Source organism: Chiloscyllium punctatum, chromosome 38, assembly GCF_047496795.1.
Source record: "Chiloscyllium punctatum isolate Juve2018m chromosome 38, sChiPun1.3, whole genome shotgun sequence".
Taxonomy (NCBI): domain Eukaryota; kingdom Metazoa; phylum Chordata; class Chondrichthyes; order Orectolobiformes; family Hemiscylliidae; genus Chiloscyllium; species Chiloscyllium punctatum.
The window spans coordinates 14,097,661-14,121,562 of NC_092776.1; the positions used below are offsets into that span (position 1 = coordinate 14,097,661).

At 41.7% G+C, this 23,902-nt stretch overlaps 1 protein-coding gene across 1 annotated transcript in view; it reads right to left on the reverse strand.

The window, feature by feature from the left end:
* armh3 (armadillo like helical domain containing 3) overlaps nt 1-23,902 on the reverse strand; it is a 154,416-nt gene that overhangs the window by 68,517 nt on the left and 61,997 nt on the right. The window contains exons 16-18 of the mRNA XM_072557221.1: nt 23,022-23,080; nt 18,059-18,124; nt 14,651-14,720 (exon numbers count right to left, since the gene is read on the reverse strand). Coding sequence (XP_072413322.1) covers nt 14,651-14,720; nt 18,059-18,124; nt 23,022-23,080 — 195 coding nt within the window. The remainder of the gene's footprint in view (nt 1-14,650; nt 14,721-18,058; nt 18,125-23,021; nt 23,081-23,902) is intronic.

The following is a 23,902-nucleotide window of genomic DNA, read 5'->3' on the forward strand; positions in this document are numbered from 1 at the left end:
GCTTATCCACCATTAAAACTTTTAGCAAGGTTCCCCAATTCATCCTTGCCGATTCATGTCTCATACCCTCATAGTTCCTTTTCAGTTTCAGATTTGACTACTTCACTTTCCAGTTTATGAAGGATTTTATTATATGATGGTTGCTCTTCCCTAAACATCCCTAAACATGAATATTAGTTAACCAGGTGAGGTGCCAGAAGACAGGAGGTTGGCTAATGTGGTGCCATTATTTAAGAGAGGTGGTAAGGAAAAGCCAAGGAACTATAGAGCAGTGAGCCTGAAGTCAATGGTATGTAAGTTGTTGGAGGGGGTGCTGAGGGACAGAATTTACACATATTTGGAAAGGCAAGGACTGATGAGGGAGAGTCAGCATGACTTTCTGTGTGGGAAATCATGTCTCATGAATTTGATTAAGTTTTTCTGAAGAAGTGCCAAAGAAGACTGGTGAAGGCAGAGTAGTGTACGTGGTCTATGTGGACTTCAGCAAGGCATTCGACAAGGTTCTGTATAGGAGACTGGTTAGCAAGATTAGATTACATGGAATCCAGGCAGAGCTAACCATTTGGATACAAAATTAGCTTGAAGGTAGAAGACAGAGGGTGGTTTGTAGACGGTTGTTTTTTGGACTGGAGGCCTATGACCAGTGGAGTGCCACAAGCGTCGGTGCAGGGTCCATTGCTTTTTATCATTTATATAAATTATGTGGATGTGAATATAGGAGTAATGGTTAGTAAGTTTGCAGATGACACCAAAACTGGTGGTGCAGTGGACAGTGAAAAAGGTTATCTCAGAATACACACAACCTTGACCAGATGGGCCAACGGGCTGAGCAATGGCAGATGAAGTTTAATTTGGATAAATGTGACGGCTGCATTTTGGTAAGGCAAATCAGGGAAGGACTGATATACTTAATGGTCAGGTCCTGGGGTATGTTCCCAAAGAGATTTTAGGGTGAAGGCTTATAGTTTCTTGAAGGTAGAGTCACAGGTAGACAGAGTAGTGAAGGCGGCATTTAGTAAGCTTGCTTCTATTGGTCAGTGCATTGTGTACTGGAGTTGGGATATCATGTTGCCAGCTATATACAAGATGCTGGTAAGGCCACGTTTGGAATACTGCATTCAATTCTGGTCTTCCTGCTAAAGGAAATATGTTGTGAAACTTGAAAGGGTTCAGAAAAGGATGTTGTCAGGGTTGGAAAGTTTGAGTTATAGAGAGAGGCTGAATAGGCTGGGGCTAATTCACCGGAGGCTGACCTTATAAAATTTTATAAAATCATGAGGGGCATGGATAAAGTGAATAGCAAAGGTTCTTTCTCCAGGGTAGCAGAGTCCAAAACTAGGGAGCATAGGTTTAAGGTGAGAGGGGAAAGATTTAAAAGGGACAACCTTTTCATGCAAAAGGGTGGTGCATGTATGGAATGAGCTGAGAGAGGAAGTGGTGGAGGCTGGTACAATCACAACATTTAGAAGGCATCTGGATGGGTACATGAAGAGGCAGAGTTTAGAGGGATAAGGGCCAAATGCTGGCAAATGGAACTTGACTAATTTAGGATATCTGGTCAGCATGGACGAGTTGGACTGAAGGATCTGCTCCATGTTTTATAACTCTATGACTCTCATCCTTTCTCATTGTACAGAATCCAGGCCACAACAGTCTGTTCTCGAATTGGTTCCTCTGCACTGTGGTCTAAAAGAACATGAATACACACACCAGGAAATCCTCTTCCATAATATCATTGCTAGCTTGGTATATCCAACCGATATGTAAATTGAAGTCATCTATGATTACAATTATGCCCTTCTGGCACATCTCTCTAATTTCTTCCTTAATACCTTCCCTTATATATTCACTACTATTTGGAGGCTCATAGACAACTACCAACAATGTCTTCTGCCCCTTGATCATACTTATCTTCATCCATAAAGGTTCACATCATATTTTACTCAGTTAATGTCCTTCACGACTGCACTGATATCTTCCTTTTCCAATAAAGCTACACCACCACCTTTGCTTTTGCCAATCCTTCCTAAATAACGAATGTTCAGTTCTTATCCTTGATCACTCATGCAGTCATGTCTCTGTCATCACAACTATTTCATAACTAGTTACATCTAGTTGCATTAGTTCATCGACCTGATTGTGAACATTCCGTGCATTAAATTGCAAAGACTTTAGACTTGTCTTTTTAACTTTGTTAGTCATCTTGCTTTTATTTTGCATTATGGCTCCAATTGTTTCTCTCCCATGTTTTATCCACCTTCCACTTTTGCTTCTCATCTTTCAATCCCAGTCGAAACCCATCCTGCTTGTACTAGTCCTACTGTCCACCTTACCAGAGACAATCTCATTGTCCCAGCAGTCCGCACCTCTCCCTCATGCACCATTTCTCCTTGATTTCTATTCTCACTTGTAATACTGAGATTACCACCTTAGAGATCCTACATTTTAATTTACATCCTAATGCCCTGTATTCTGCCTGTAGGACCTCATTGCTTTTTTCTAACCTATATTGTTGATACCAACATATATTACAACTACTGGACGTTCACTCAGGCCCTTCATAATGTTTTGCAGCTGCTCTGAGACAACCTTGACTCTGGCACCAGGAAAACGATCTGGAGTCTATGCAGTTGCAAAAATGCCTGACTGTTCCCCTTACTATTGAATCCCCTATCACTGTAGGCCAGTCATTCTTCTTCCTCCCCTCTTGTACCCCAGACACACCAGCAGTGCCACAGATTTGGCTTCCACTTCTTTAAGGGGAGGCAGTGGCATTGCAATAATGTAGCATTCCAGAACCCAGACTAATTTTCTGAGGACAGGAGTTTGAATCTCAGTTTGAATTAAAGTCCGGAACAAAGGGCTGACCCAATGGTGTCCACATAATTACTGTCAATTGTTGTAAAAATGCAATTCTTTCAGAAATATTCATTTAGGGAAGGAAATCTACCATTCTCACCTGGTTGGCCTATATGTGCTTCCAGCCCCAATGTGGTTGACTTTTAATTGTCCTGGGTGAGAAAGCTTGTAGCCTCAGATGTTACATATCTGCTAAGAAAATTCAGGAAATAACTTGACCAAGGTGAAGGAGGCACTTGCTCAGAAGAATTGGGGGCATCTGTTCTTAGTGTCAATGCATTGGTGTAAATAAGGGGACAAGATTTGTTCACTTGTGGAATGTGTGGCAGTATGTCTTTCTCATGCTGGGGGCTGGAGGCGTGCATATTTCACAGTTGGATGTCAGATAACTAAAAATTTGCGTTTTATCGAATACTCTTAACCAAACTCATATTCAATAGGAAAAGAACTTGTAATTTAATAAGCTGAGTGGAATATGCATGTAATAAAACAAGCCTGATACGTTTTCATGTAAACCACACTGAGCAGATTTGAATTTATGAAACTCAGCTCCCGCATCTTGTTCTGGAATATGAATGTCTCATTACCCCTACAGGCTAGGAAAACATGAAGGCTGAAACTGAGATAGTAAGAAAGTTGGAAGAGAGTCATGTGTGAGTGAGAGAGAGAGAGAAAACATTCTTCTGTAAATTACATTCACTGGCCTAAGGGTTCAAGGGACACAGAGAGAGAGAGAGAGAGAGAGACAGACAGACAGACAGGATGGAAGCTGCTGGAAAGATTAGCTCTTTATGGTCTGATTTGAATGTGCACTGGCTTGTCATGGATTGAATGTTTGTGTGTTGTTCCCTGGAGCTTGAGATCCAGGAATGTTATGAATTTAAATTGCATTATGGGAATCTATGATGATTTTAAAAGAAAAAGCCACTTTGTAGGACAATGATACTGGGCATGTTAGCTGAGCGAGGTTACCTCATGACCTTTCCACATAGTTTAGACTAGTCCCTCGTTATGATGTACTGTTAAAAGGGAAGGTTATCTAGCCAAAGCAATCAGCCATTTGGGGCCTGCCTGGATCAATGGTTCCCACTTTCATGTGCATGTAGCTTAATTAGTCAAGCATACTCTGACCTGTCAATGGGTTCCTCTTCCTCTGCAAACTTTTGCCATTTTATTGCTGTTCATCTGTGGTGTTTTTATAATTTTAATAACAATTTCTGTCTAAAGACAACTTGTTTGCAGCAATAAGGGGAGCAGCCTGACAGAGCTCTTAGGGGTAAGAGCTGGTGCTGCTACTTTGATAATGGTTTTAAACCTTAGCTCAAGCCTGGCTTGTAGGTATCTATGTTAAAGTGTAACATTGATGCCATTGGTAAATAAAGGTAATAATTTAAACTAAACTGTGTGTAAGAGTTTTATATTTCAGACTACCACAGAGTACGATCTCTGGGACGAACTATAAGAGACTTACAGGTCGAGCCCCACAGGGATTCCCTGAGCCATTTCGAATAGGTACTTTAATATCTGGACAACTAGGGATGAGCAATCAATGCTGACCTGGCCAGCAATACCCATATTCTACAAAATATCTCCCGAGAAATCTCATCCCCAATAGTATCCATGGTATGTCTGGTACAGAGTGGTATAGCAAAGGGATTCCTGTTCAAGAGAAATCAAAACACTGACATTTTAAATTTATAGAAAGTGAAAGGACCAGCAAATTAGTCAACTATTTTAATACCAAAATAATTCTGATTTCTTTTCACGTTGTCTCCGTTTCTTCAATTAGCTTTGCTTTGATGTAATGTCAGCGAAATGGCCACATCCTAATTTTGCATGCTGGTAAATTAGATTTAATTACCATAATTCATTCATATATATTCATCAGCAGTTAGATAATGAAAAGATCCTTCCAGTCTCAAAGATGGACCTTTTAGAAATTTTAGGTGGAAGCTAACATGATTTGCATAGGTATTAATTGTAATAGACAGCACACAGCCCAGGTACAAAGTGGATCACAGCCACAGTAGTATTACAAAAGGACTCAGTGCCCCCAGCTCAAATAGGAGGAAAAAAAATTAGTTTCGAACTGCTAAGCTGTGGACAAGAAATTAGAATCTGAATCCGAATGGAAGTCAAGTCTCAACCACAAAACCAAGGCTACCACACCAAACAGCAGTACTGAGGGAGCACTGCATTGTCGGAGGTGTCATCTTTCAGGTAGAATGTTAAACCAAAGTCCTCTCTGCCCTCTTGAGTGGATACAGAAAAGGGTCCTATCGAACTATGTCTAGCAGGTGGACTGGAGCAGTTCAAGGCAGCTCACACCACCTTCACAAGGGTACCGAGGGATGGGCAATAAATGTTGGCCAGCCAGCAATGCCCATACCCTACAAATGAATAGGAGGAACAACAACGGCGTGTTGATTTATCAGTTTTCATGACTGCCAAATGTGTGTCAGCCCCGCACAGCTAATGAAGTACTTTAGATAATTTTTAAGTGTTCTCATGTGGAAAATATGGCAGCGAATTTGTCGACAGCAAGCTCCTACAAAAGCAATGTAATGATGACCACATAATCTGTTTCTGCTATGTTGAGTGAGGGATAAATATTGGCCAAGATGGGGACATACAGGTGGCCAAAAAGTGTCATGGATTTATTTTTACATCCAATGATTCCAGACTGGATATCAGGCCAATATTTTATCCAACAAGAGGACCTGTCACTAATACAGCACTCCCTCAGTAATGCATTAGGATGGTCAGCTCTGATTTTTCAATTTTAGTCCTGTACAGGAGCTTGAACTTTGACTCTCGAGAATTTAGCGGACTACAAAGTGAACTACAGTCGACATTATTTCACAAAAAAGGATCTCCTGCTGTTGTCCTGAACAAAGATTTATCCATCACCCAACATCAATAAAACAGATAAGTAACAACATGATAAATTACTAAGTTAAGGGAGCTTGCTGTGGGCAAATTAGTTGCCAGATTTCCTGTATTATGACATTGAAATATGTCACTAGTTGTGAAGCATTTTGGAATTCCCAAAATCATGAGAAGTTCTTTATAATACAATTTCATTCAGATATCTCAGCATATCCTTGAGCAAGCTGTACACGTGAGGTGTAGGTACATGAATAATTTTTTGGAATTTTTTGACAGCTAGCATGTGAAAGAGGGAGCGCATAATTTGGGATGGAAAAGAATCAGAGTGTTGCACGAGATTAGCTTCCACTTGATTCACTACATTTGTGTGTCCTTAAGCAAACAATATGGGCAAGCATGACAGCATACTGAATGGTGAGAAAGACATTTAGAGGTGTGTGCCTGTGATAGATGCAGAAACCTGTGTGCATGAGGGTGTGTGTGTGTGTGTGTGTGTGTGTGTGTGCGTGCACACACATGCGTGAAGATGCATGTGCACATGTACAAGCGTGCATACACACACACACAGGCCCACTGCACATATTTGAACTTAGTTGTTGCAAGACCCACCCGAGTCTGATGATGCTTTCAGTCAGGCAATAATTGATATAGTTGTTGCAGTTATGGTGAGTACAATCAGATAATAGCAAATAATAATCGCAGCTATTTATTACCCCTGAAATACTGGCTTGTAACAGAAGCTGCACAGGCCTAAAGTGTACCAGTCAGATATCCTCCTGTCACGTGAAATCACAGTTGAATGCAATCTTTATCTTATCTATGTCCAAATTATATCACTTAAAAGCAAAGTCATAAAAGTCACTGAATACAGCAAAGAAAGAGGCCATTTGGCTCATCACACAGTTGTGACCTCTTTGATAAAGCCACCCAATTAATCTCAGTCCACCTTGCTTTTTTCCAAAAATGTATCTTTTTTTTCTCTCAATGGAAAAATACTTTTTGGCTCAACTCATCCGTGCTGATCAGATATTCTAAACTGATCTAGTCCTATTCGTCAGCTTTTGGCCCTTATCCCACTAAGCCCTTCCTATTCATATACCTATCCAGATGCCTTTAAAATATTGTAAGTGTACCAGCCTCCACCACTTCCTCTGGCAGCTTGTTTAAACAAGCATCACACTCTGTGTGAAAAAGTTGCCCCTCAGGTCCCTTTTAAATCTCTCTTCTTTAACTTTAAACCAATGCATTTTAGTTTTGGACACTCCCCCCACCCCACATCACCACCTTCCCGCCCCCCACCCCACCCCCCAACTCTGAGAAAAAGACATCTTGATTATTCATCCTATTCATGCCCCTCATGATTTTATTAGCTTCTACAAGGTCTCCAGCACCCCAAGGAAAATAGCCCCAGCCTATTCAGCCTCTCCCTATAACGCAAACCCCCAGAAAGAGCCTTGTCAATCTTTTCTGCATCCTTTCAAGTTTAACAACATTTTTCCCATTGCAGGGAGACCAGAATTGAATGCAGTATTCCAAAAGTGGCCCAACCAATGGCCTGTACAGCAGCAAAATGACAACCCAACTCCTACACTCAACGTACTAACCTCTGAAGGCAAATGTACCAAATGCCTACTTCACCATCCTCTCGACCCGTGACTCCACTTTCACGGAACTATGCAACACCCCAAGTTCATTTTGCTCGGCATCACTGCCAAGACCTTACCATTAAGTGTATAAGTCCTGCCCTGGTTTGCCTTACCAAAATGCAACACTTCACATTTATCTAAGTTAAACTCCAGCTGCCACTCCTCAGCCCACTGCCCTATCTGATCAAGCTTACTCTGAGGTAACCTTCTTCACTGTCCACTACACCTCCAATTTTAATGTAATCTGCAAACTTACTGACCATTCTTCCTATATTCTCATCCAAATCATTTATACAAATGACGAAAAGTGGTGTACCCTGCACCAATCCTTGAAACATACCATTGGTCACAGGCATCCAGCCTGAAAAACTCTCTACCACCCTCTGTCTCTTACCTTCAAGCTAGTGTATCCAAATAGCTAGCACCTCCTGCATTCCACGTGATCTGGCCTTGCTAACCATCCTACCAGGCAGAACCTTGTCGAACACCTTAAAACCATGTCTATAGCTCTACCCCATCAATCGCCTTCATCACTTCTTCAAAAATCTCAATCAAATTTGTGAGATACAATTTCCCACGCACGAAGCCATGATGACTCTCCTTATTCAGTCCTGGCCTTTCAAATTCAAGTAAATTCTGTCCCTCAGAATTTCTTCCAGCAACTTAACAACTGACGTCAGGGTCACCGGTCTACAATTCCCTGGCTTTGCCTTACCACTTCCTTAAATAATAGCACCACAATAGCCACCCTCCAGTCTTCCAACACCTCACCTCTGGCTATCAATGATACAAATATTTCAGCAAGGGGCCCAGTAAACTCTTCCCTGGCCTCCCACAAAGTTGCCATGAGTGGCTGTACCCTGGTAAGCTTCACTCTGTTGCAGTCAGACTGATTGTTTCGCTCAGTTGCCTGGGAGAATATGGAGGAATGGTAATGCCACTTGACTATGAATCCAGAGCCCTAGACCAATGCTCTGGGGATGATGGAACCCAATGGAATTTGAATTCAGTTAATAAATGTGGAATATAAAGCTAGTCTTAATGATGGCAATCATGAAACTAACACCAATTGTTGCAAACTAAGCATCTGGTTCACAGTGTAATTTAAGGTCCATTGCTAGATCCACTACTTTTTGTCATTTATATAAATGATGTGATGCGAACGTAGGAGATACAGTTAGTAAGTTTGCAGATGTCTCCAAAATTGATGGTGGAGTGGACAGCTAAGAAGGTTACCTCAGAGAACAATGGGATCTTGATCAGATGGGCCAAAGGGCCGAACAGTGGCAGATGAAGTTTAATTTAGATAAATGTGAGGTGCGCATTTTGGAAAGGCAAATCAGGGCAGGACTTAACTGCTTAATGGTAAGGTCCTAGGGAGTGTTTCTGAACAAAGAGACCTTGGACTGCAGGTTCATAGTTCCTTGATAGTGGAGTTGTAAGTAGATAGGATAGTGAAGAAGCCATTTGGCATGCTTGCCTTCATTAGTCAGTGCATTGTGTATAGAAGTTGGGAAGTCATGTTGCAGCTGTAGGGGACATTGGTTATGCTATTTTTGGAATACTGCATTCAATTCTGGCCTCATTGCTATAGGAAATATGTTGTGAAACTTGAAAGGGTTCAGAAGAGATTTATAAGGATATTATCAGGGTTGGAGGGATTGAGCTATAGGGAGAGGTTGAATAGGCTGGGGCTAATTCCCCTGGAGCGTGGGAGGCTGAAGGGTGACGTTATAGAGGTTTATAAAATCATTAAGGGCACAGAGAGGATGAATAGCCAAGATCTTTTCCCTAGGATAGTGGAGTCCAAAACTAGATGGCATAGGTTTAACGTGAGAGGGGAAAGATTTAAAAGGGAACTAAAGGCCAACCTTTTCACGTAGAGGGTGGTACGTGTATGGAATGAGCTGCCAGAAAAAGTGGTGGAGGCTGGTACAATTACAATATTTAAAAAGACATCTAAATGGGCACATGAATAGGAAAGGTTTAGAGGGATATGCGCCAAATGCTGGCGAATGGGACTAGATTAATTTAGGATATCTGGACGGCATGGACAAGTTGGATCTGTTTCCATGCTGTACAGCTCTATAACTCTATGAAATCCACCTTCTTATCCAACCTGGTCTACATGTGATTCCAGATCCACAGCAATGTAGTTTATTCTTAAACGCATTTTGAAATGGCCTAACAAGCCACTCAGTTCAAAGGCAATTAGGGATGGATGATAAATATAAGCCTTACCGGCGACACGCAAATTCTGTGCAAGAATAAATACATTTTTTAAAAGATACTTCCAAGTTCTGCTATGGATTTCTCATAACTGTTCTTATTGGGAGTTCTCCGATGTGGACTCTCAATGCTGTAAACAATGGAAGAGTAGTTCAAGCAGCCACCTTGAGACAGGAATATCAATGGGGTTTTCCCTGGGCAATAGTTCTTACTCATTCCATTTCTACAGTGAGTATGTATAGGGATCCTGGGGAAAGTCAGACAGGAGGGGAAGGAAAAAGGAGCTTTGATTCCTGAACTAAGATCAACCTTAACATAAAATATAATGTACATGAAAAATTAAATCAAAAATTGTGGGTTGACTTTTACATTCTTTATTGGAATTCTTTGAAGTAGTGACATACACTGTGGATAAAGATGAACCTATAGATGTGCTGTACTTGGATTTCTGGAGTGAATTTGATAATGTGCCACATAAAAGGTTATTGCACGAAGTTGGAGCTCATGAACTAGGCGATACATATTAAATGGACAGAAGTTAGGTTGCCTGGCAGAAAACAAGGTCTTTTTTCTGATTGGCAGAAGGTGATGAGTGGAATTCTACATGGATCTGCATTTGTAATTTATGACTTAACAGAGGGGATCGAAGGTCTGGGAGCTAATTTGCGGATGACACAAAAATAGAAAAGCTTGATATGAAGAGGACAGAAAGGGAGTGAGTGGGCAAAAACCTGATAGGTGTGGTGATGTGGGAAAATGTGAAATTGTTCACTTTGGCAGGAAGAATAAAAAAGGCACTATAATTTAAATGGAGAATGACTGCAGAATTCTGAAGTGCAGAGAGATTTAGGTGTTCTGCTACATGAAAAATTGAGGTGCTCTACTGCAAAAATCAATAAAAGTTAGTATATAAGACCTTGAATAGACTTGACAAGGTCTAATCTGTTGGTGTGGTCAGAAGGTGTATTGTTTCAAAATTAGGCATCATCTTTTTAGGACAGAGATGGGAGCATTTTTCTGAGGGTTTGGAACTCGATATCAGAAAGTGATAGAGGCAGGATCATTGGATACTTTAAAGAATATAAGAAACATGAGCAGGAGCAGACCATCTGGCCCAACAAGCATGTTCTGCCACTCAATAAGAGCATGGCTGATCTTTTCGTAAACACAGCTCCACTTACCTGCCTGCTAATCATAACACTTAATTCCTTTACTGTTCAAAAATCTATCTTTGCCTTAAAAAAACAGAAGTTGACACATATTTGTAGACGGGTTATGAAAGGTCATCAGAGATAGTAGGAACGTGGAATTTAAAACACAAACAGATCAGCCATGAACTTATTTAATGATGGAGTGGGTTTCAGGGGCCGAAAGACCCAATCTGCTCAGAGTTTATATATTTATATGTACATAAGTTTACATGCTTAGCAGCATCTGTGGAGAACTAGTTAACATTGAGTCCAATATGATTTTTCTTCTGAAACCAAAGTGTTCCTCCCAGCTCTGCAAGAGCCACATTGGATCCAAAATGTAAACTCTGTTTCTTCTCATAGATGATGTCAGATGTGCTGGGTTTCTCCAGTATTTTGTTCAAAAAGAAATTAAAACCTGTCAATCCTACATTTCTTAAACTTGGGATATTATTTGTAGGACTCCTACTAGTACCCTAACCAAGACTGGTAGTGATTTAGGACCAAAGAGAGATGAGGTGGGGGCTGAACTTCATTATGCATGTGCCAGCACAGTCATTGAGGGAGCTAATGAGCTGTTTTAAAACCCAGAATGCTGACAGAGATATCAGAAACACAAATATTTCCCTAGCAACTCAAAGAATATATTTATATGATAATTGCACAATACACATCCCCTTTATAGAGCAGTCAAGCGAAAGATATGCGAAATTTCAATCAAGAGCTGTCGGTGTGTGTGTAACAGCCTCAAGCTTTGATGTGCAGAGGCAGCTGTGAACTGCATTCTCCTATCATTAAATGAGACAGGATGTCAACACAGTTCCACATCAAGTCTGGGACTAATACGAAAGCATTTTGTAATTTCTGACAATGTGAAACCTTCACTCTCTTCTTTTCCTTCCCTTCCCCCATTCCATTGGCTCCAATTGCTGCTAGAGCTGCAGCATCAGTATCAGTCTGTCAAGTATCAGCTGTGGCTCAGTGGGGAGCAGTCTCGCTACTCAAGTCAGAATGATGCAAGTTCGAAACTGCTCCAGAGACTTGAGCATAAAATCCATGTTGACATCTTCAGTGTTGCACTGAAGGAGAGCTGCACTGTCAGTGGTGCAAGCCTCTGACATTAAATCACGGTCCCACACACCCTCTCAGGTACAATAGTCCACAGTCTGAATAAAGAGGAAGGTGAGTCCTCCCTGACCAATACTTGTCCCTCAACTAATACGACTTAAATAGAACATCTGTTCATAATCATATTGTGGTTGGCAGGACCTTGCTATACACAAGTTGGGTGTCATATTTGCTTCATTACAACAGTAACTACACTTCAAAAAGTAATTAACTGGCCATAATCCAATTTAAGATGTCCTGAGGTTGTGAAAAGTTAATTCTTCCTCTATTATATCACACAGCAATTTTTTTTTTCCTTTCTGGTGAACCTAGACCACAAGAACAGTTCAACTATTTTAATGTTACTTCGTCACCCTCAACCTTGGCTAGTGTTAAGACAAGGAACTCTGGCTGACTTCAAATGCAAGCTAAGGGAGGGTCAGACCAATTGTCATGCCCCTAATGTCCATCAAACAACCTCTCTTTGGCAATGTACTAATACATCCTATAATTTCCAATAAATTCTAATTAAGGCTACACAAAGAGGTGTCCAAATCTGACAGGGCCACAGTATCGTCACATCCAGCCAGAAATACCAAACAAAATTGCATTCAGACAAAGCCTGGCTGCCCTTTGCAGTCTAGACTTGTATAAAATTCCAACAGGAACCAGCACCACAGGAACATCAAAAGGAAGGAAGCAGAAAAGAAACATGGAACAACGAAAGCCGACTCCTCTAAGAGAACGTTCACTTTTCTTGTCCAACATATTCTGCCTCATCAGACACTTTACCCAATTACTCACCTTGAACATCCCATTTGCAATGTCCCCTTACAAATATTAAATTTGCTACTTGATTTTTTCTGTTCCTTTCTTAGGAACATGTGGCCTCCACTCCCGATGATACTGTACAAATATTTTTAAACAAAATAAGACCTCAGGGTGATTAGCATGGATAGAGGTTTGTTTCACTGACGGGAAGCTGAGAGTAGGGAATTCATTTTTAGATTGACAAGCTGTAACTAGTGGACTGCCACAGGATCATGCTGATCCCTTAACAATTTACAATCTATATCACTAACTTGGATGATGGGACCAAACATACAGTAGAAACATTTGCTGGTGACTCGAAGCTAGGTAGACATATAAATTGTGAAACTGATAAAATGAGTCTGTGCAGAGATATGAATAAATGGAGTTAGCAAAACTTGGCAGAGAGTATAACTTGGAAAAATGTGCATTTGCCCATTTTGACTGGAAGAATAAAACAGTACATTATTTAAAAGGACAGACTGTTGAATGCAGACGTACTGAGGTGTCTGGGAGTGTCCTGGTGCAAGAATCATAAATGCATTGCATGCAGGTACAGCAAGATTAAATGGAATGTTGATACTTATTGCAGCAAGAATCAAATATAAACGCAGGGATGAATTCTTGCTGTTGTACAGGCCTCAGTGAGGTCATCTCTGGAGTACTGTGCAAATGTGAACCTCCTTACTCAAGGAAGGACGTAATTAGATGTAAGGAAGTGGACCAAAGAGAGTGCATCTCCTTGTGGGAGGACTCAAGAAGTAGGGAATGCGACTTAAACATAAAGGAGCTTCTTATTTGAAATTGAGGTGAGAAGCATGTTTTTTTCTCCGCAGACTTTGAATTCTCTTCCCCAGAGAGCAGTAAAAGCTAGGACATTAAATATTTGGTGTGTTTTCTTTTATTGGTCAGAATATTGAGTACAGGAATTGGGAGGTCATGTTGCAGCTGTACAGGACATTGGTTAGGCCATTGTTAGAATATTGTCTCCTTCCTATCGGAAAGATGTTGTGAAACTTGAAAGGGTTCAGAAAAGATTTACAAGGATGCTGCCAGGGTTGGAGGATTTGAGCTATAGGGAGAGGCCGAACAGGCTGGGGCTGTTTTCGCTGGAGCGTTCGAGGCTGAGGGGTGACCTTATAGAGGTTTACAAGATTATGAAGGGCGTGGATAGGATAAATAGACAAAGTCTTTTCCCTGGGATGTAGAGGGCATAGGTTTAGAGTGAGAGGGGAAAGTTATAAAAGAGACCTAAGGAGCAACTTTTTCACACGGAAGGTGGTACGTATATGGAATGAGCTGCCAGAGGAAGTGGTGGAGGCTGGTACAATTGGAACATTTAAGAGGCATTTGGATGGGTATATGAATAGGAAGGGTTTGGAGGGATATGGACCGGGTGCTGGCAGGTGGGACTAGATTGGGTTGGGATAGCTGGTCGGCATGGACGGGTTGGACTGAAGGGTCTGTTTCCATGTATACGTCTCTATGACTATATACAAGGTTGAGTTGGATAGATTTTCAATAGACTAGGGAGTCAAGACAATGGGAGGTGGGACATTGGATAATATTAACTTTAGTGTTGGGCATCATTCTCCCCAGATAGCCTGTGCTCAGCTGAAGAGAGCTATTGAATGTAAACACACAGGACTAGCTGCCACAGATTTGTAGATCTTGGATTGCTGACATCAGAGGGGTCATTCACAACTTAGAACGAGGGGGACACAGAGAACTGAACTGAACTCTACATTGACAGATGGTCCCTAAAGCAGGCTAACATCTGCAGCTGAGCAGACTGCATTCTTAACATTCATAATTTTTAATCATGGACCCTGAATCTTGCTTTTTTTTTTAAAAACCAAAGAACATTTTAAATAATGACTTTATTAAGGAGACAAAAAAGATTTTTAATAAGAGATTTACCTAAAACAGCACAGACAAGAGGGCGAGAGGGGATGTTCTTCTCAGCGGCTTTCTTCCGATGTCGCATGGGCTAGGAGGTGATTTAAAAGTTAACAGAACAATTTTATGGACCATGAAGAGACAATTAGTCCTTCTTTGACAGGTTATGTCTACAACCAAATCCTCAATCAATCCTATCACATAATGAAATTCGGTTTACATTTTTGTTTTGTAATTGCTGAATTGCATTCAAAATAAAGACTTTTTAACAAGTTGAAGACATTCAGAGAAAGCAGTGAACAATCAAAAGAACAAAGCAGTTTCCGCATATCAGACAGGCTCTCTCTAAGTAATCATGTTCCTGCCCTTTTGCTCATTCTTTGCTTTTTTTATTCACTCGGGGGAATGTGGTTGTTACTGGATCAGCCAGCATTTATTGCCCGCGCCTAGTTGCCCTTCACAAGGTCATGGTGAGCTACCTTTTGAACCTGCAGTCTATGTGCTGTAAGTTGACTCACAATCCCTTTAGGGAAGGAATTTCAGGATTTTGAGACAGTCACAGTGAAGGAACAAGTCAGGATGTTAAGTAGCTTGGAGGGGAGCTTGCAGGTGTACGTGTTCCCATGTAACTGTTGCCCTTGTCTTTCCAGATGAAAGTGGTCAGGGGTTTGGAAGATGTTATCTAAAGATTTCGGTGAACTTCTGCCATGCATCTTGTTGGTAGTACACACTGCTGCTACTGAGCGTCGGTGGTGGAGGGAGTGGATGCTTGTGAACGTGGTGCTAATCAATCAGGCTGCTTTGATGGAGATGGCATAAAGCTTCCTGAGGGTATTTTGAACTGCACCCATTCAGGGAAGTGGGGAGCATTTCATCACACTTGTGCCTTGTAGATGGAGGACAGGTTCTGCATGTCAGGAGGTGAATTACTTTCCACTGTATTCCACATTTCTGACCAGCTCTTGCAGCCACTGTGTTTATGTAGCATGTCCGTTTGAGTTTCTGATCAATGGTGAGCTCCAGAATGTTGATAGTGGGGGATTCAGAGATGGTAACATCATTCAATGTTAAGCGGTGGTAGGGTCAGATTGTCTCTTATTGGAGATGATCACTGATTGGCATTTGTGTAATGCAAATATTACTAGCCACTTGTCAACCCAAGCCTGGATATTGTCCAGATCTTGCTGCATTTGAACATGACATGTTTCAGCATCTGAGAAAGTTGTGAGTGGTGCTGAACATTGTATAATCATCGGCAAACATCAACACTTCTGACCTCATGCTGGAGGGCAGGTCATTTATAAAGCAGTTGAAGACAGTTGGGCTCGGACACTACCCTGAGGAATTCTTGCAGAGGAGTCCTGGAGCTGAGATGACTAACCTCCAACAACCACAACCATCTTCCTATGTGCCAGGTATGACTCCAATATACAGCAAAAAATTTGCCCGGCCCCCCTTGATTCCAATATTGCTGGGACTCCATGATGCCACACTTGTTCAAATGCAGATTTTGTGTCAAGCACTATCACTCTCACCTCTGGGATTCAGTTCTTTTGTCCATGTTTGAACCAAGGCTGAAATGAGGCCAGGAGCTAAACGGCCCAGTCGGAACCCAAACTGGGTGTCACTGAGCAGATTATTGCTGAGCAGGTGCTGCTTAATAGGACTGTTGATGTTGACTTCGATCACGTTATTACTCAACTCAAACTGCGCATAATTTCCAACATAGACATGTGAAAGAAAGGGAGCATGTGGCTTCCTATACTCAGTCATGGATTTAGTTACTGTCAACTGCCAACTTTTGTCTTACTTTTGCCTTACATCAAGCCAATTTGAACAACTTGTTAACATGTTAGTGGACAAGAGAGCACCTAATTTAGCAATGTACAGTAGCTTGGGAGGATTCATACAATTTTGGTTCTGAGATCTAATGTTTGATAAGTGAGAATTAAATTCTTATCAGAGTCTGACTTGTGTTATACTTCACCTGAGGGCATTTGATGAGACAGTATAGAAGAAGCTTTGCTCTTTATCCAAATCTATGCTGTAACAGTCCTGCGAGTGTCTGATTTGGACAACGTGAGGGAGCTTTCCTCTTGACCCTGTACTGTCACTCTCCGAACAGTGTTTTATGGAGACAGCTTTACTCTCCATCAAACCCATGCTGTCCTGTCCTGGAACTGTTTAGATTGGGTTGGGATATCTGGTCAACATGGACGGGTTGGACCGAAGGGTCTGTTTCCATGCTGTATATCTCTATGACTCTAAGTCTTACTTTCTGTTTAAAAGAATACAGGGAACTTTGCTCTATATCCAAACTCATCTGTAACTGTCCTGGGAGTATTGATGGGGACAGTATAGAGAAAGCCTTTCTCCGTATCTAACTGGGGAAGTAATGGTGTTGTGGCGTTATCACTGAACTGTTAATCCAGAGACCCAGGTAATATCCTGGGACACAGCTTCAAATCCTGCCATGGCAGATGGTGAAATTTGAATTGAATAAAAAAAATCTGAAATTAACATTCTAATGAGGAGCATAAAACCATTGTCGATTGTCAGAAAAACCCAGCTGGCTCACTAATGTCCTTTAATGAAGGAAATGGCCATCTTTACCTGGTCTGGCCTACCTGACTTCAGACCCACAGCAATATGGTTGACTCTAAACTGCTCTCTGGGCAATTAGGGATGGGTAATACATGCTGGCCCAGCCAGCAACGCCCTCATCCCATGAACAGATTTTTTTTTTAAAGCTCTACTGTAGCTGCAACAGGATTAGGCTTAGAGTCCTGGGTTTAATGGGGACTGTAGATGGAGATTTACTTCCAGTTAAAACAAAAAGAGTTGGGACAGTCTTACTCTGTAACTAATCCTATGCTATAACCGTCAGGGAAGTGTTGATGTAGACAATGGTGACCTTAGTGAACAGGTTTCTTTTTCCATATTAATAGAGTGGAACAAAACAAGAGACAGAGGACCTCTCAATCCCTAGGATGGGACATTGTGTGTACAATTACATTACAGATTAAGATCATCATTTGGACTCCCTCACTCTGAAATAAAAGCAGAAACTGCAGGGCAGATTAGACAACAGCTAGAAGTGAAAAGACAGGTTAATATTTCCCAGAACTTCATATGTATAGTGTTTCCAGTCAGTTCAGAATTTCAGGTCATTTTGTATTAAATCACTGAAAACTGACTTACTCCCAGATGAGTTGGCAGTTAAACACCTTCACAGATGGGCAGACTCTCTACTGTTGCCATATTCACCATTGCCAATCCAGAAGGATATGAACATTGCAAATGATCTTTCCTCTTGTTGGTGAATTTCTCGGAGACTTCCCAGAAAGGCAACTAAAGGTCTAAGTTAGTTATGCCTGGTGTTTTGACACTGGGGAAATGTTCAACCAGCATCTCAACTTCAAGACTCACCATTCTGTGCAAATTAACCCTGAAGTTCATGTTGTCATCATGCAAGAAGGCATTAGCGTACTGGTCCTGTAACAGAGCAAAACATTAAAGAATGAGCTTGCTGTATTTTTGGCTAAATGTCAGTTATGTCGAGTTTTTTGTGGAGGGATTTTTGCTGTGAGGTTTAGCAAGAATTTTTGCCTTATCTTACCCAACTTGCCTCATTAACTACCACCTTCCCATTTTGCTTTCCTCATATTTGAATTATGGCCCAAATGAATTGGATGAGGAAGTGGAAAGGTGGATTAGTAAGTTTGCTGATGACACGAAGGTTGGTGGAGTGGTGGATAGTGCGGACAGTTGTCGTAGGTTGCAATGGGACATTGACAGGATGCAGAACTGGGCTGATAAATGGAGTTCAGTCAGGAAATGTATGAAGTGACTCATTTTGGAAAGTCAAATTTGAATGCAGAATACAGGGTTAAAGGCAGGATTCTTGGCAGTATGGAGAAACAGAGGCACCTTAGGGTCTATGTCCATACAACCCTCAAAGTTGCCACCCAAGTTGAGAGGGTTGTTGAGAAGGCATATGGTGCATTGACTTTCATTAGCAGGGGAACTGAGTTTAAGAGCCACGAGGTTATGCTACAGCTCTACAAAGTCCTGGTTAGACTACACTTGGAATACTGTGTTCGGTTCTGGTCGCTTCATTACAGGAAGGGTGTGGAAGCTTTAGAGAGGGTGCAGGGGAGATTTACCAGAATGCTGCTGGACTGGAGAGCATGTCTTATGAAGAAAGTTTGAGGGAGTTAAGGCTTTTCTTACTGGAGCGAAGAAGGATGAGAGGCAACTTGATAGAGGTGTACAAGATGATGAGAGGCATAGGTAGAGTCAATAGTCAGAGACTTTTTCCCAGGGTAGAAATGGTTATCACAAGGGGACATAATTTTAAGGTGATTAGGGAAAGGATCAGGGGAGACATCAGAGATCATTTCTTTATACAGAGCGGTGGGCGCGTGGAATGCACTGCCAGTGGTGGCAATAGAGTCAAATATATTAGGAACATTTAAGTGACTCTTGGACAGACACATGTATGATAGTAAGTTGAAGGGCATGTAGGTTACTCTGATCTCAGAGTAGAATGAAAAGTTGACATAACATCAAGGGCTCAAGTGCCTGTACTGTTCTGTGTTACCGTGCAACAGTCCCAGAAATACTCACCATTCAGCCTATATCCCAGAATTCACTGGCATCCCATGTACCAATGCCATCTTTAAAAGCCCTGTGTATCTGGACAAGCAGTATCAGTCCAGAGCTGCCCTGTACAGTGTCAGGACACCATGAACAAAGGCTATCCCTCCTTGACTTGACTAAAGGCTGCTCACAACCATGACAAGCTTACTTCCTTTGTGTGTACACTAAATGACAAGGCAAGACATCAGTACCATGAGCCTGGTATCTTTGGCTGAGGAGACAAGGCACACGATGGAAGGCCAGGGAGGGTTGGGGGGGGGGCGGGGGGGGGGGCGGGGGGGAGGTTTGGTGGGTCGTGGTGGTTCAGAGTCAGTGAGCACCATGACATTAAAAGTAAAGACCAGAGATATAACTTGGCCCAGTCTATGAGCTCAACGTATGTCCCTGAGCGCACAGCATTACAATGACAAATCTGGTGCAGACCAAACGTGCTGAAATATCCTGTAAGTGGACTGCTGACTTGCCAATGAGGGCTCTTCGAGGCTCGCCTATCAGATGTTTGTTTTGTGGACATGTTCCATGTGCACATGAAATGTATCTGGAGATATTGCTCCCACATATCCTTTGGTCAAAGCTACAATCTGAACTTACCAGCTATCTATTCTGGTTTCTCAACATCTAGTTTTCATAGCAGGTTTAGTAAGATAGCAGGCCGAATATTAATAAGGCAAGCTGGGACACTTAGAAAGTGTTGAGCAAGCAATAATCACCTTTAATTGACAATGCACTAGCACCTAGCAAGAAACCTGCCCCGAGGCTTTTCAAAAGCAAAAAAGATACAGTGATATGCTTTTGATGCCTCGGTTAGCATTGTGAAAGTACTTGACTGATTCTGCCACAAAGCTCACTATAGCCAACAGCCATACAAGACTCCACCCAAAAGGGTTAATGATAAAATTCTGTGTGCCTTTACAGGTAAACCAAAATACCTCCAGTGCTGACTGACAGTAGGCAATGCTCATTGAACTTTGTACTTAAGAAGGGGATTCTTGGATGGCTCTTGTGGCACAGTAGTAGTAACCCCAACTATGAGCCAGGAGTCCCAGGTTCCAGTTCTACCTCGATGTGTAATAACTTCTCTGAACAGATTGATTAGAAAATATCTAGAAGTGCTGGCTTGTAATTTATTAATTTATTTATGGACATGGGTGACTTGATGGAAGTTTACTTAAACAACAGGTACAGGCTCTCTAGTAGAAAGGCTGCATTTTTTCTCTCTCCAATTCTGTTCTGAATTAACCTCTTCCCCCTTTCCACACCCTTCCTTCTTGTTAATGTTGCACTGCCCCGTACATGTAACTTGTTTAATTTATCAAACAGATAAATTGGGGGTGAGTCACTGGCTTGTTAGGGCCCTCTTGTGGTGCAAAAGCAGAGTCTTTACCTTTGGATCAGGAAGCCAAGGTTCGCGGTCCATCTGCTCCAGAGGTGTGCAATAACAACTTTAAACACTTTGATTAGAGAATATTAAGCACTGGTTCTCTCTCCCTCTTTTCCTACACTCCCTTTCGCTTTGTTATTGTTGTAGTGCCCATGGTGGTCTACTTGACTGATTAGTCGTAACTTGTTTGTTTTAATTTTGTTAACTGGGTGATTTGGTGGTGAGTTTTTGAAAAGAAAGTGTGTTCTTGGACAGGTGTTACCAGGACTGTCACAGGTAGATAGGATAGTGATGATGATGTTTGGTACGGTTTCCTTTATTAGTCAGAGCATTGAGTAGAGGAAGTGGGAGGTCATGTTGCAGCTGTACAGGATATTGGTTAGGGCACAGTTGGAATATTGTGTGCAATTCTGGTCTCCTTCCTGTAGGAAAGATATTGTGAAACTTGAAAGGGTTCAGAAAAGATTTACAAGGATGTTGCCAGGGCTGGAGGATTTGAGCTATAGGGAGAGGTTGAATAGGCTAAGGCTGTTTTCCTGGAGCGTCGGAGGATATAGAGGCTTATAAAATCATGAAGGACATGGATAGGATAAATAAAAAAGTCTTTTTCTGGGGTGTGGCAGTCCAGAACTAGAGGGCATAGGTTTAGGTTGAGAGGCGAAAGATATAAAAGGGACCTAAGGAGCAATGTTTTCATGCAGAGTGTGGTACGTGTATGGAATGAGCTCCCAGAGAAAGTGATGGAGGCTGGTACAATTGCAACATTTAAAAGGCATCTGGATGGGTATAATAATAGGAAAGGATTTGGAGGGATATGGGCCGGGTGCTGAATATCTGGTCGTCATGGATAAGTTAGACCGAAGGGTCTGTTTCCATGCTGTACATCTCTCTATGACAGCAGAATTTAGTCAGAGAGATTCGATAGGCTGGGATAGTTTTCCTGGGAGCAGAGGAGGAATATAATTGAAATATATAAAATTGTGAGGGGACAGACAGGGTAGACAGTAAGGAACATTTCCTCTTTGTGAAGAGATCAATGGTTGAGGAGGTGGCATAGATTTAATGGAAGGTTTAGAGGGGATGTCAGAAAATTTTGTTTTCACTCAATGGTGGGTACCTGGAAGTCACTCCCTCAAAGGGTGGTAGAGGGACAAAGCGTCATGACGTTTCAGTAATTTCAAAATGTGCACTTTTTTAATTCATTCATGGGGCTTGGGTGTCACTGGCTGGCCAGCATATACTATCCACCTCTAGTTGCCCTTCACAAGGTCATGGTGAACTGCCTTCATGACCAATGCAGTCCATGTACTGTGGGTTGACCCACAATGCTCTTAGGGAGGAAATTCCAGGGTTTCAACCCAGAAACAGTGAAAGAACAGCGATATATTTCCAAACCAGAATGGTGAGTGGCTTGGAGGGGAACTTGCAGGTGTTGGTGTTCCCATATATCTTTTGCCCTTGACCTTACTGAGGGAAGTGGTCATGGGTTTGGTAGGTGTTGTCCAAGGATCTATGGTGAATTTCTGCAGTGCATCTTTTAGGTGGCATGCACTGCTGCTACTGAGTATTGTTGGTGGAGGGAACAGATGTTTGTGGCTGTGCTACCAGTCAAGCAGGTTGCTTTGTCCTGGATGGTGTCAAGTTCCTTGACTATTTTTGGAGCTACACCCATTAGGCAACAGGGGAGTTATTTCATCCCACTCCTGACTTGTGCCTTGTCAATGATGAACAGGATTTGGAACTCAGGAGGTGAATTACTTGCTGCAGTATTCCTAGCCTCTGACCTGCTTTTGTAGCTACTGTGTTCATTTCGTAAGTCCAGTTGAGTTTCTGGTCAATTGCAACCCCCAGGATGTTGATAGTGAGGAGTTTCAGTGATCGTAACACTGTTGAATGTCAAGGGGCAATGGTTAGATTGTCTCTTATTAGTGATGGTCATAGCCTGGCATTTGTACGGTGTAACTGTTACTTGCCCAAGTCTAGATTTTGTCCAGCTCTTGTTGCATTTGAACATAGACTGCTGTGATAGTTGTGAATGCTGCTGGTTGCCTTGTGCAATCATCAGCCAACATTCCCATTTCTGACCTTATGTTGGAGCAAGGTCATTGATGAAGCAGCTGAAGATGGTTGGGCTGATGACACAACCCTGAGAAACTCTTGCAGAGATGTCCTGGAGCTGAAATGACTGACCTACAACAATCATGACCATCTTTCTATGTGTGAGGTATGACTCCAACCAATGGGTTTGACCCCTGATACCCTAAGATTCCTTGATACCACACATAGTAGACTGCAGCCTTGATGTACAAGTTCACATTAATACAAGGATAGGGGCATTTTGTAACTTACCTCCGCAATGCAGGTAAGGATGATCAAACAGAGTTTGGCACTATTCAACCGATGCTCATCTGAAAGGAGAATGCACAGTTGGATTAGAGATTCACAAGAGTCAGTGAGAAAGCTGTTTGATAAAGGGAATGACACAATCACTCTTCCAAGCAACTTTTAAGAGCTCTGAATGTGAACTTGGAAGCAAATGAAGGGGAAAGGGAGGACAATATCAGACAGGTTTCTGCTTCTGCACACTGTGAAATTGATCTAAGCTGAAAACTACATATGGTGTTGGTGCAGGAGAGAAAACAGTTTTGAATATATTTTACAGCTCAAAGTCCACTCTCAAAGTCTATTGTTACGACATGGGGAAAACCCCTCTGCTAATTTAAACCAGCAATACAGAAAAGATTCACCCAGTGCTGTAATCTGTTAAAATTCAAGAAGCAAAGAACTATCCCAGAGGTCATTATTTAAAGTAAAAATTAGCAACTTTATTCTTTACATCCAACAGAGAATATTCAAACCAACAAAACATTTATAACTCCTTTTTCTTAAACCTATCTTTTATCTCACACTCTATAATACTAGTCCAACAAAAAAATCCAGATTAAGATTTACAAAAGAAAAATCACATTTCAAAACCAGTCAGCTTTGCTGGTTCTCCTTTTTAAATTTTCCACTGTAGATTCTCACCAGGTCAGTTTTGATGTTCTGCTGTACAATCTTCTTATAGACAGATAACTTTCAGAGGGCTCTTCAGCTAGCAGTCTACATTTGCTGGTTTTTGGCAGTTCTCCCCCTAACTGTTCAAAATGTCTGGTTTTATTCCCCAAAACATCAAGATTGTTTCATTGATTTTAATATTATCAAAATACTAAATTCAAATTTGATAGGAC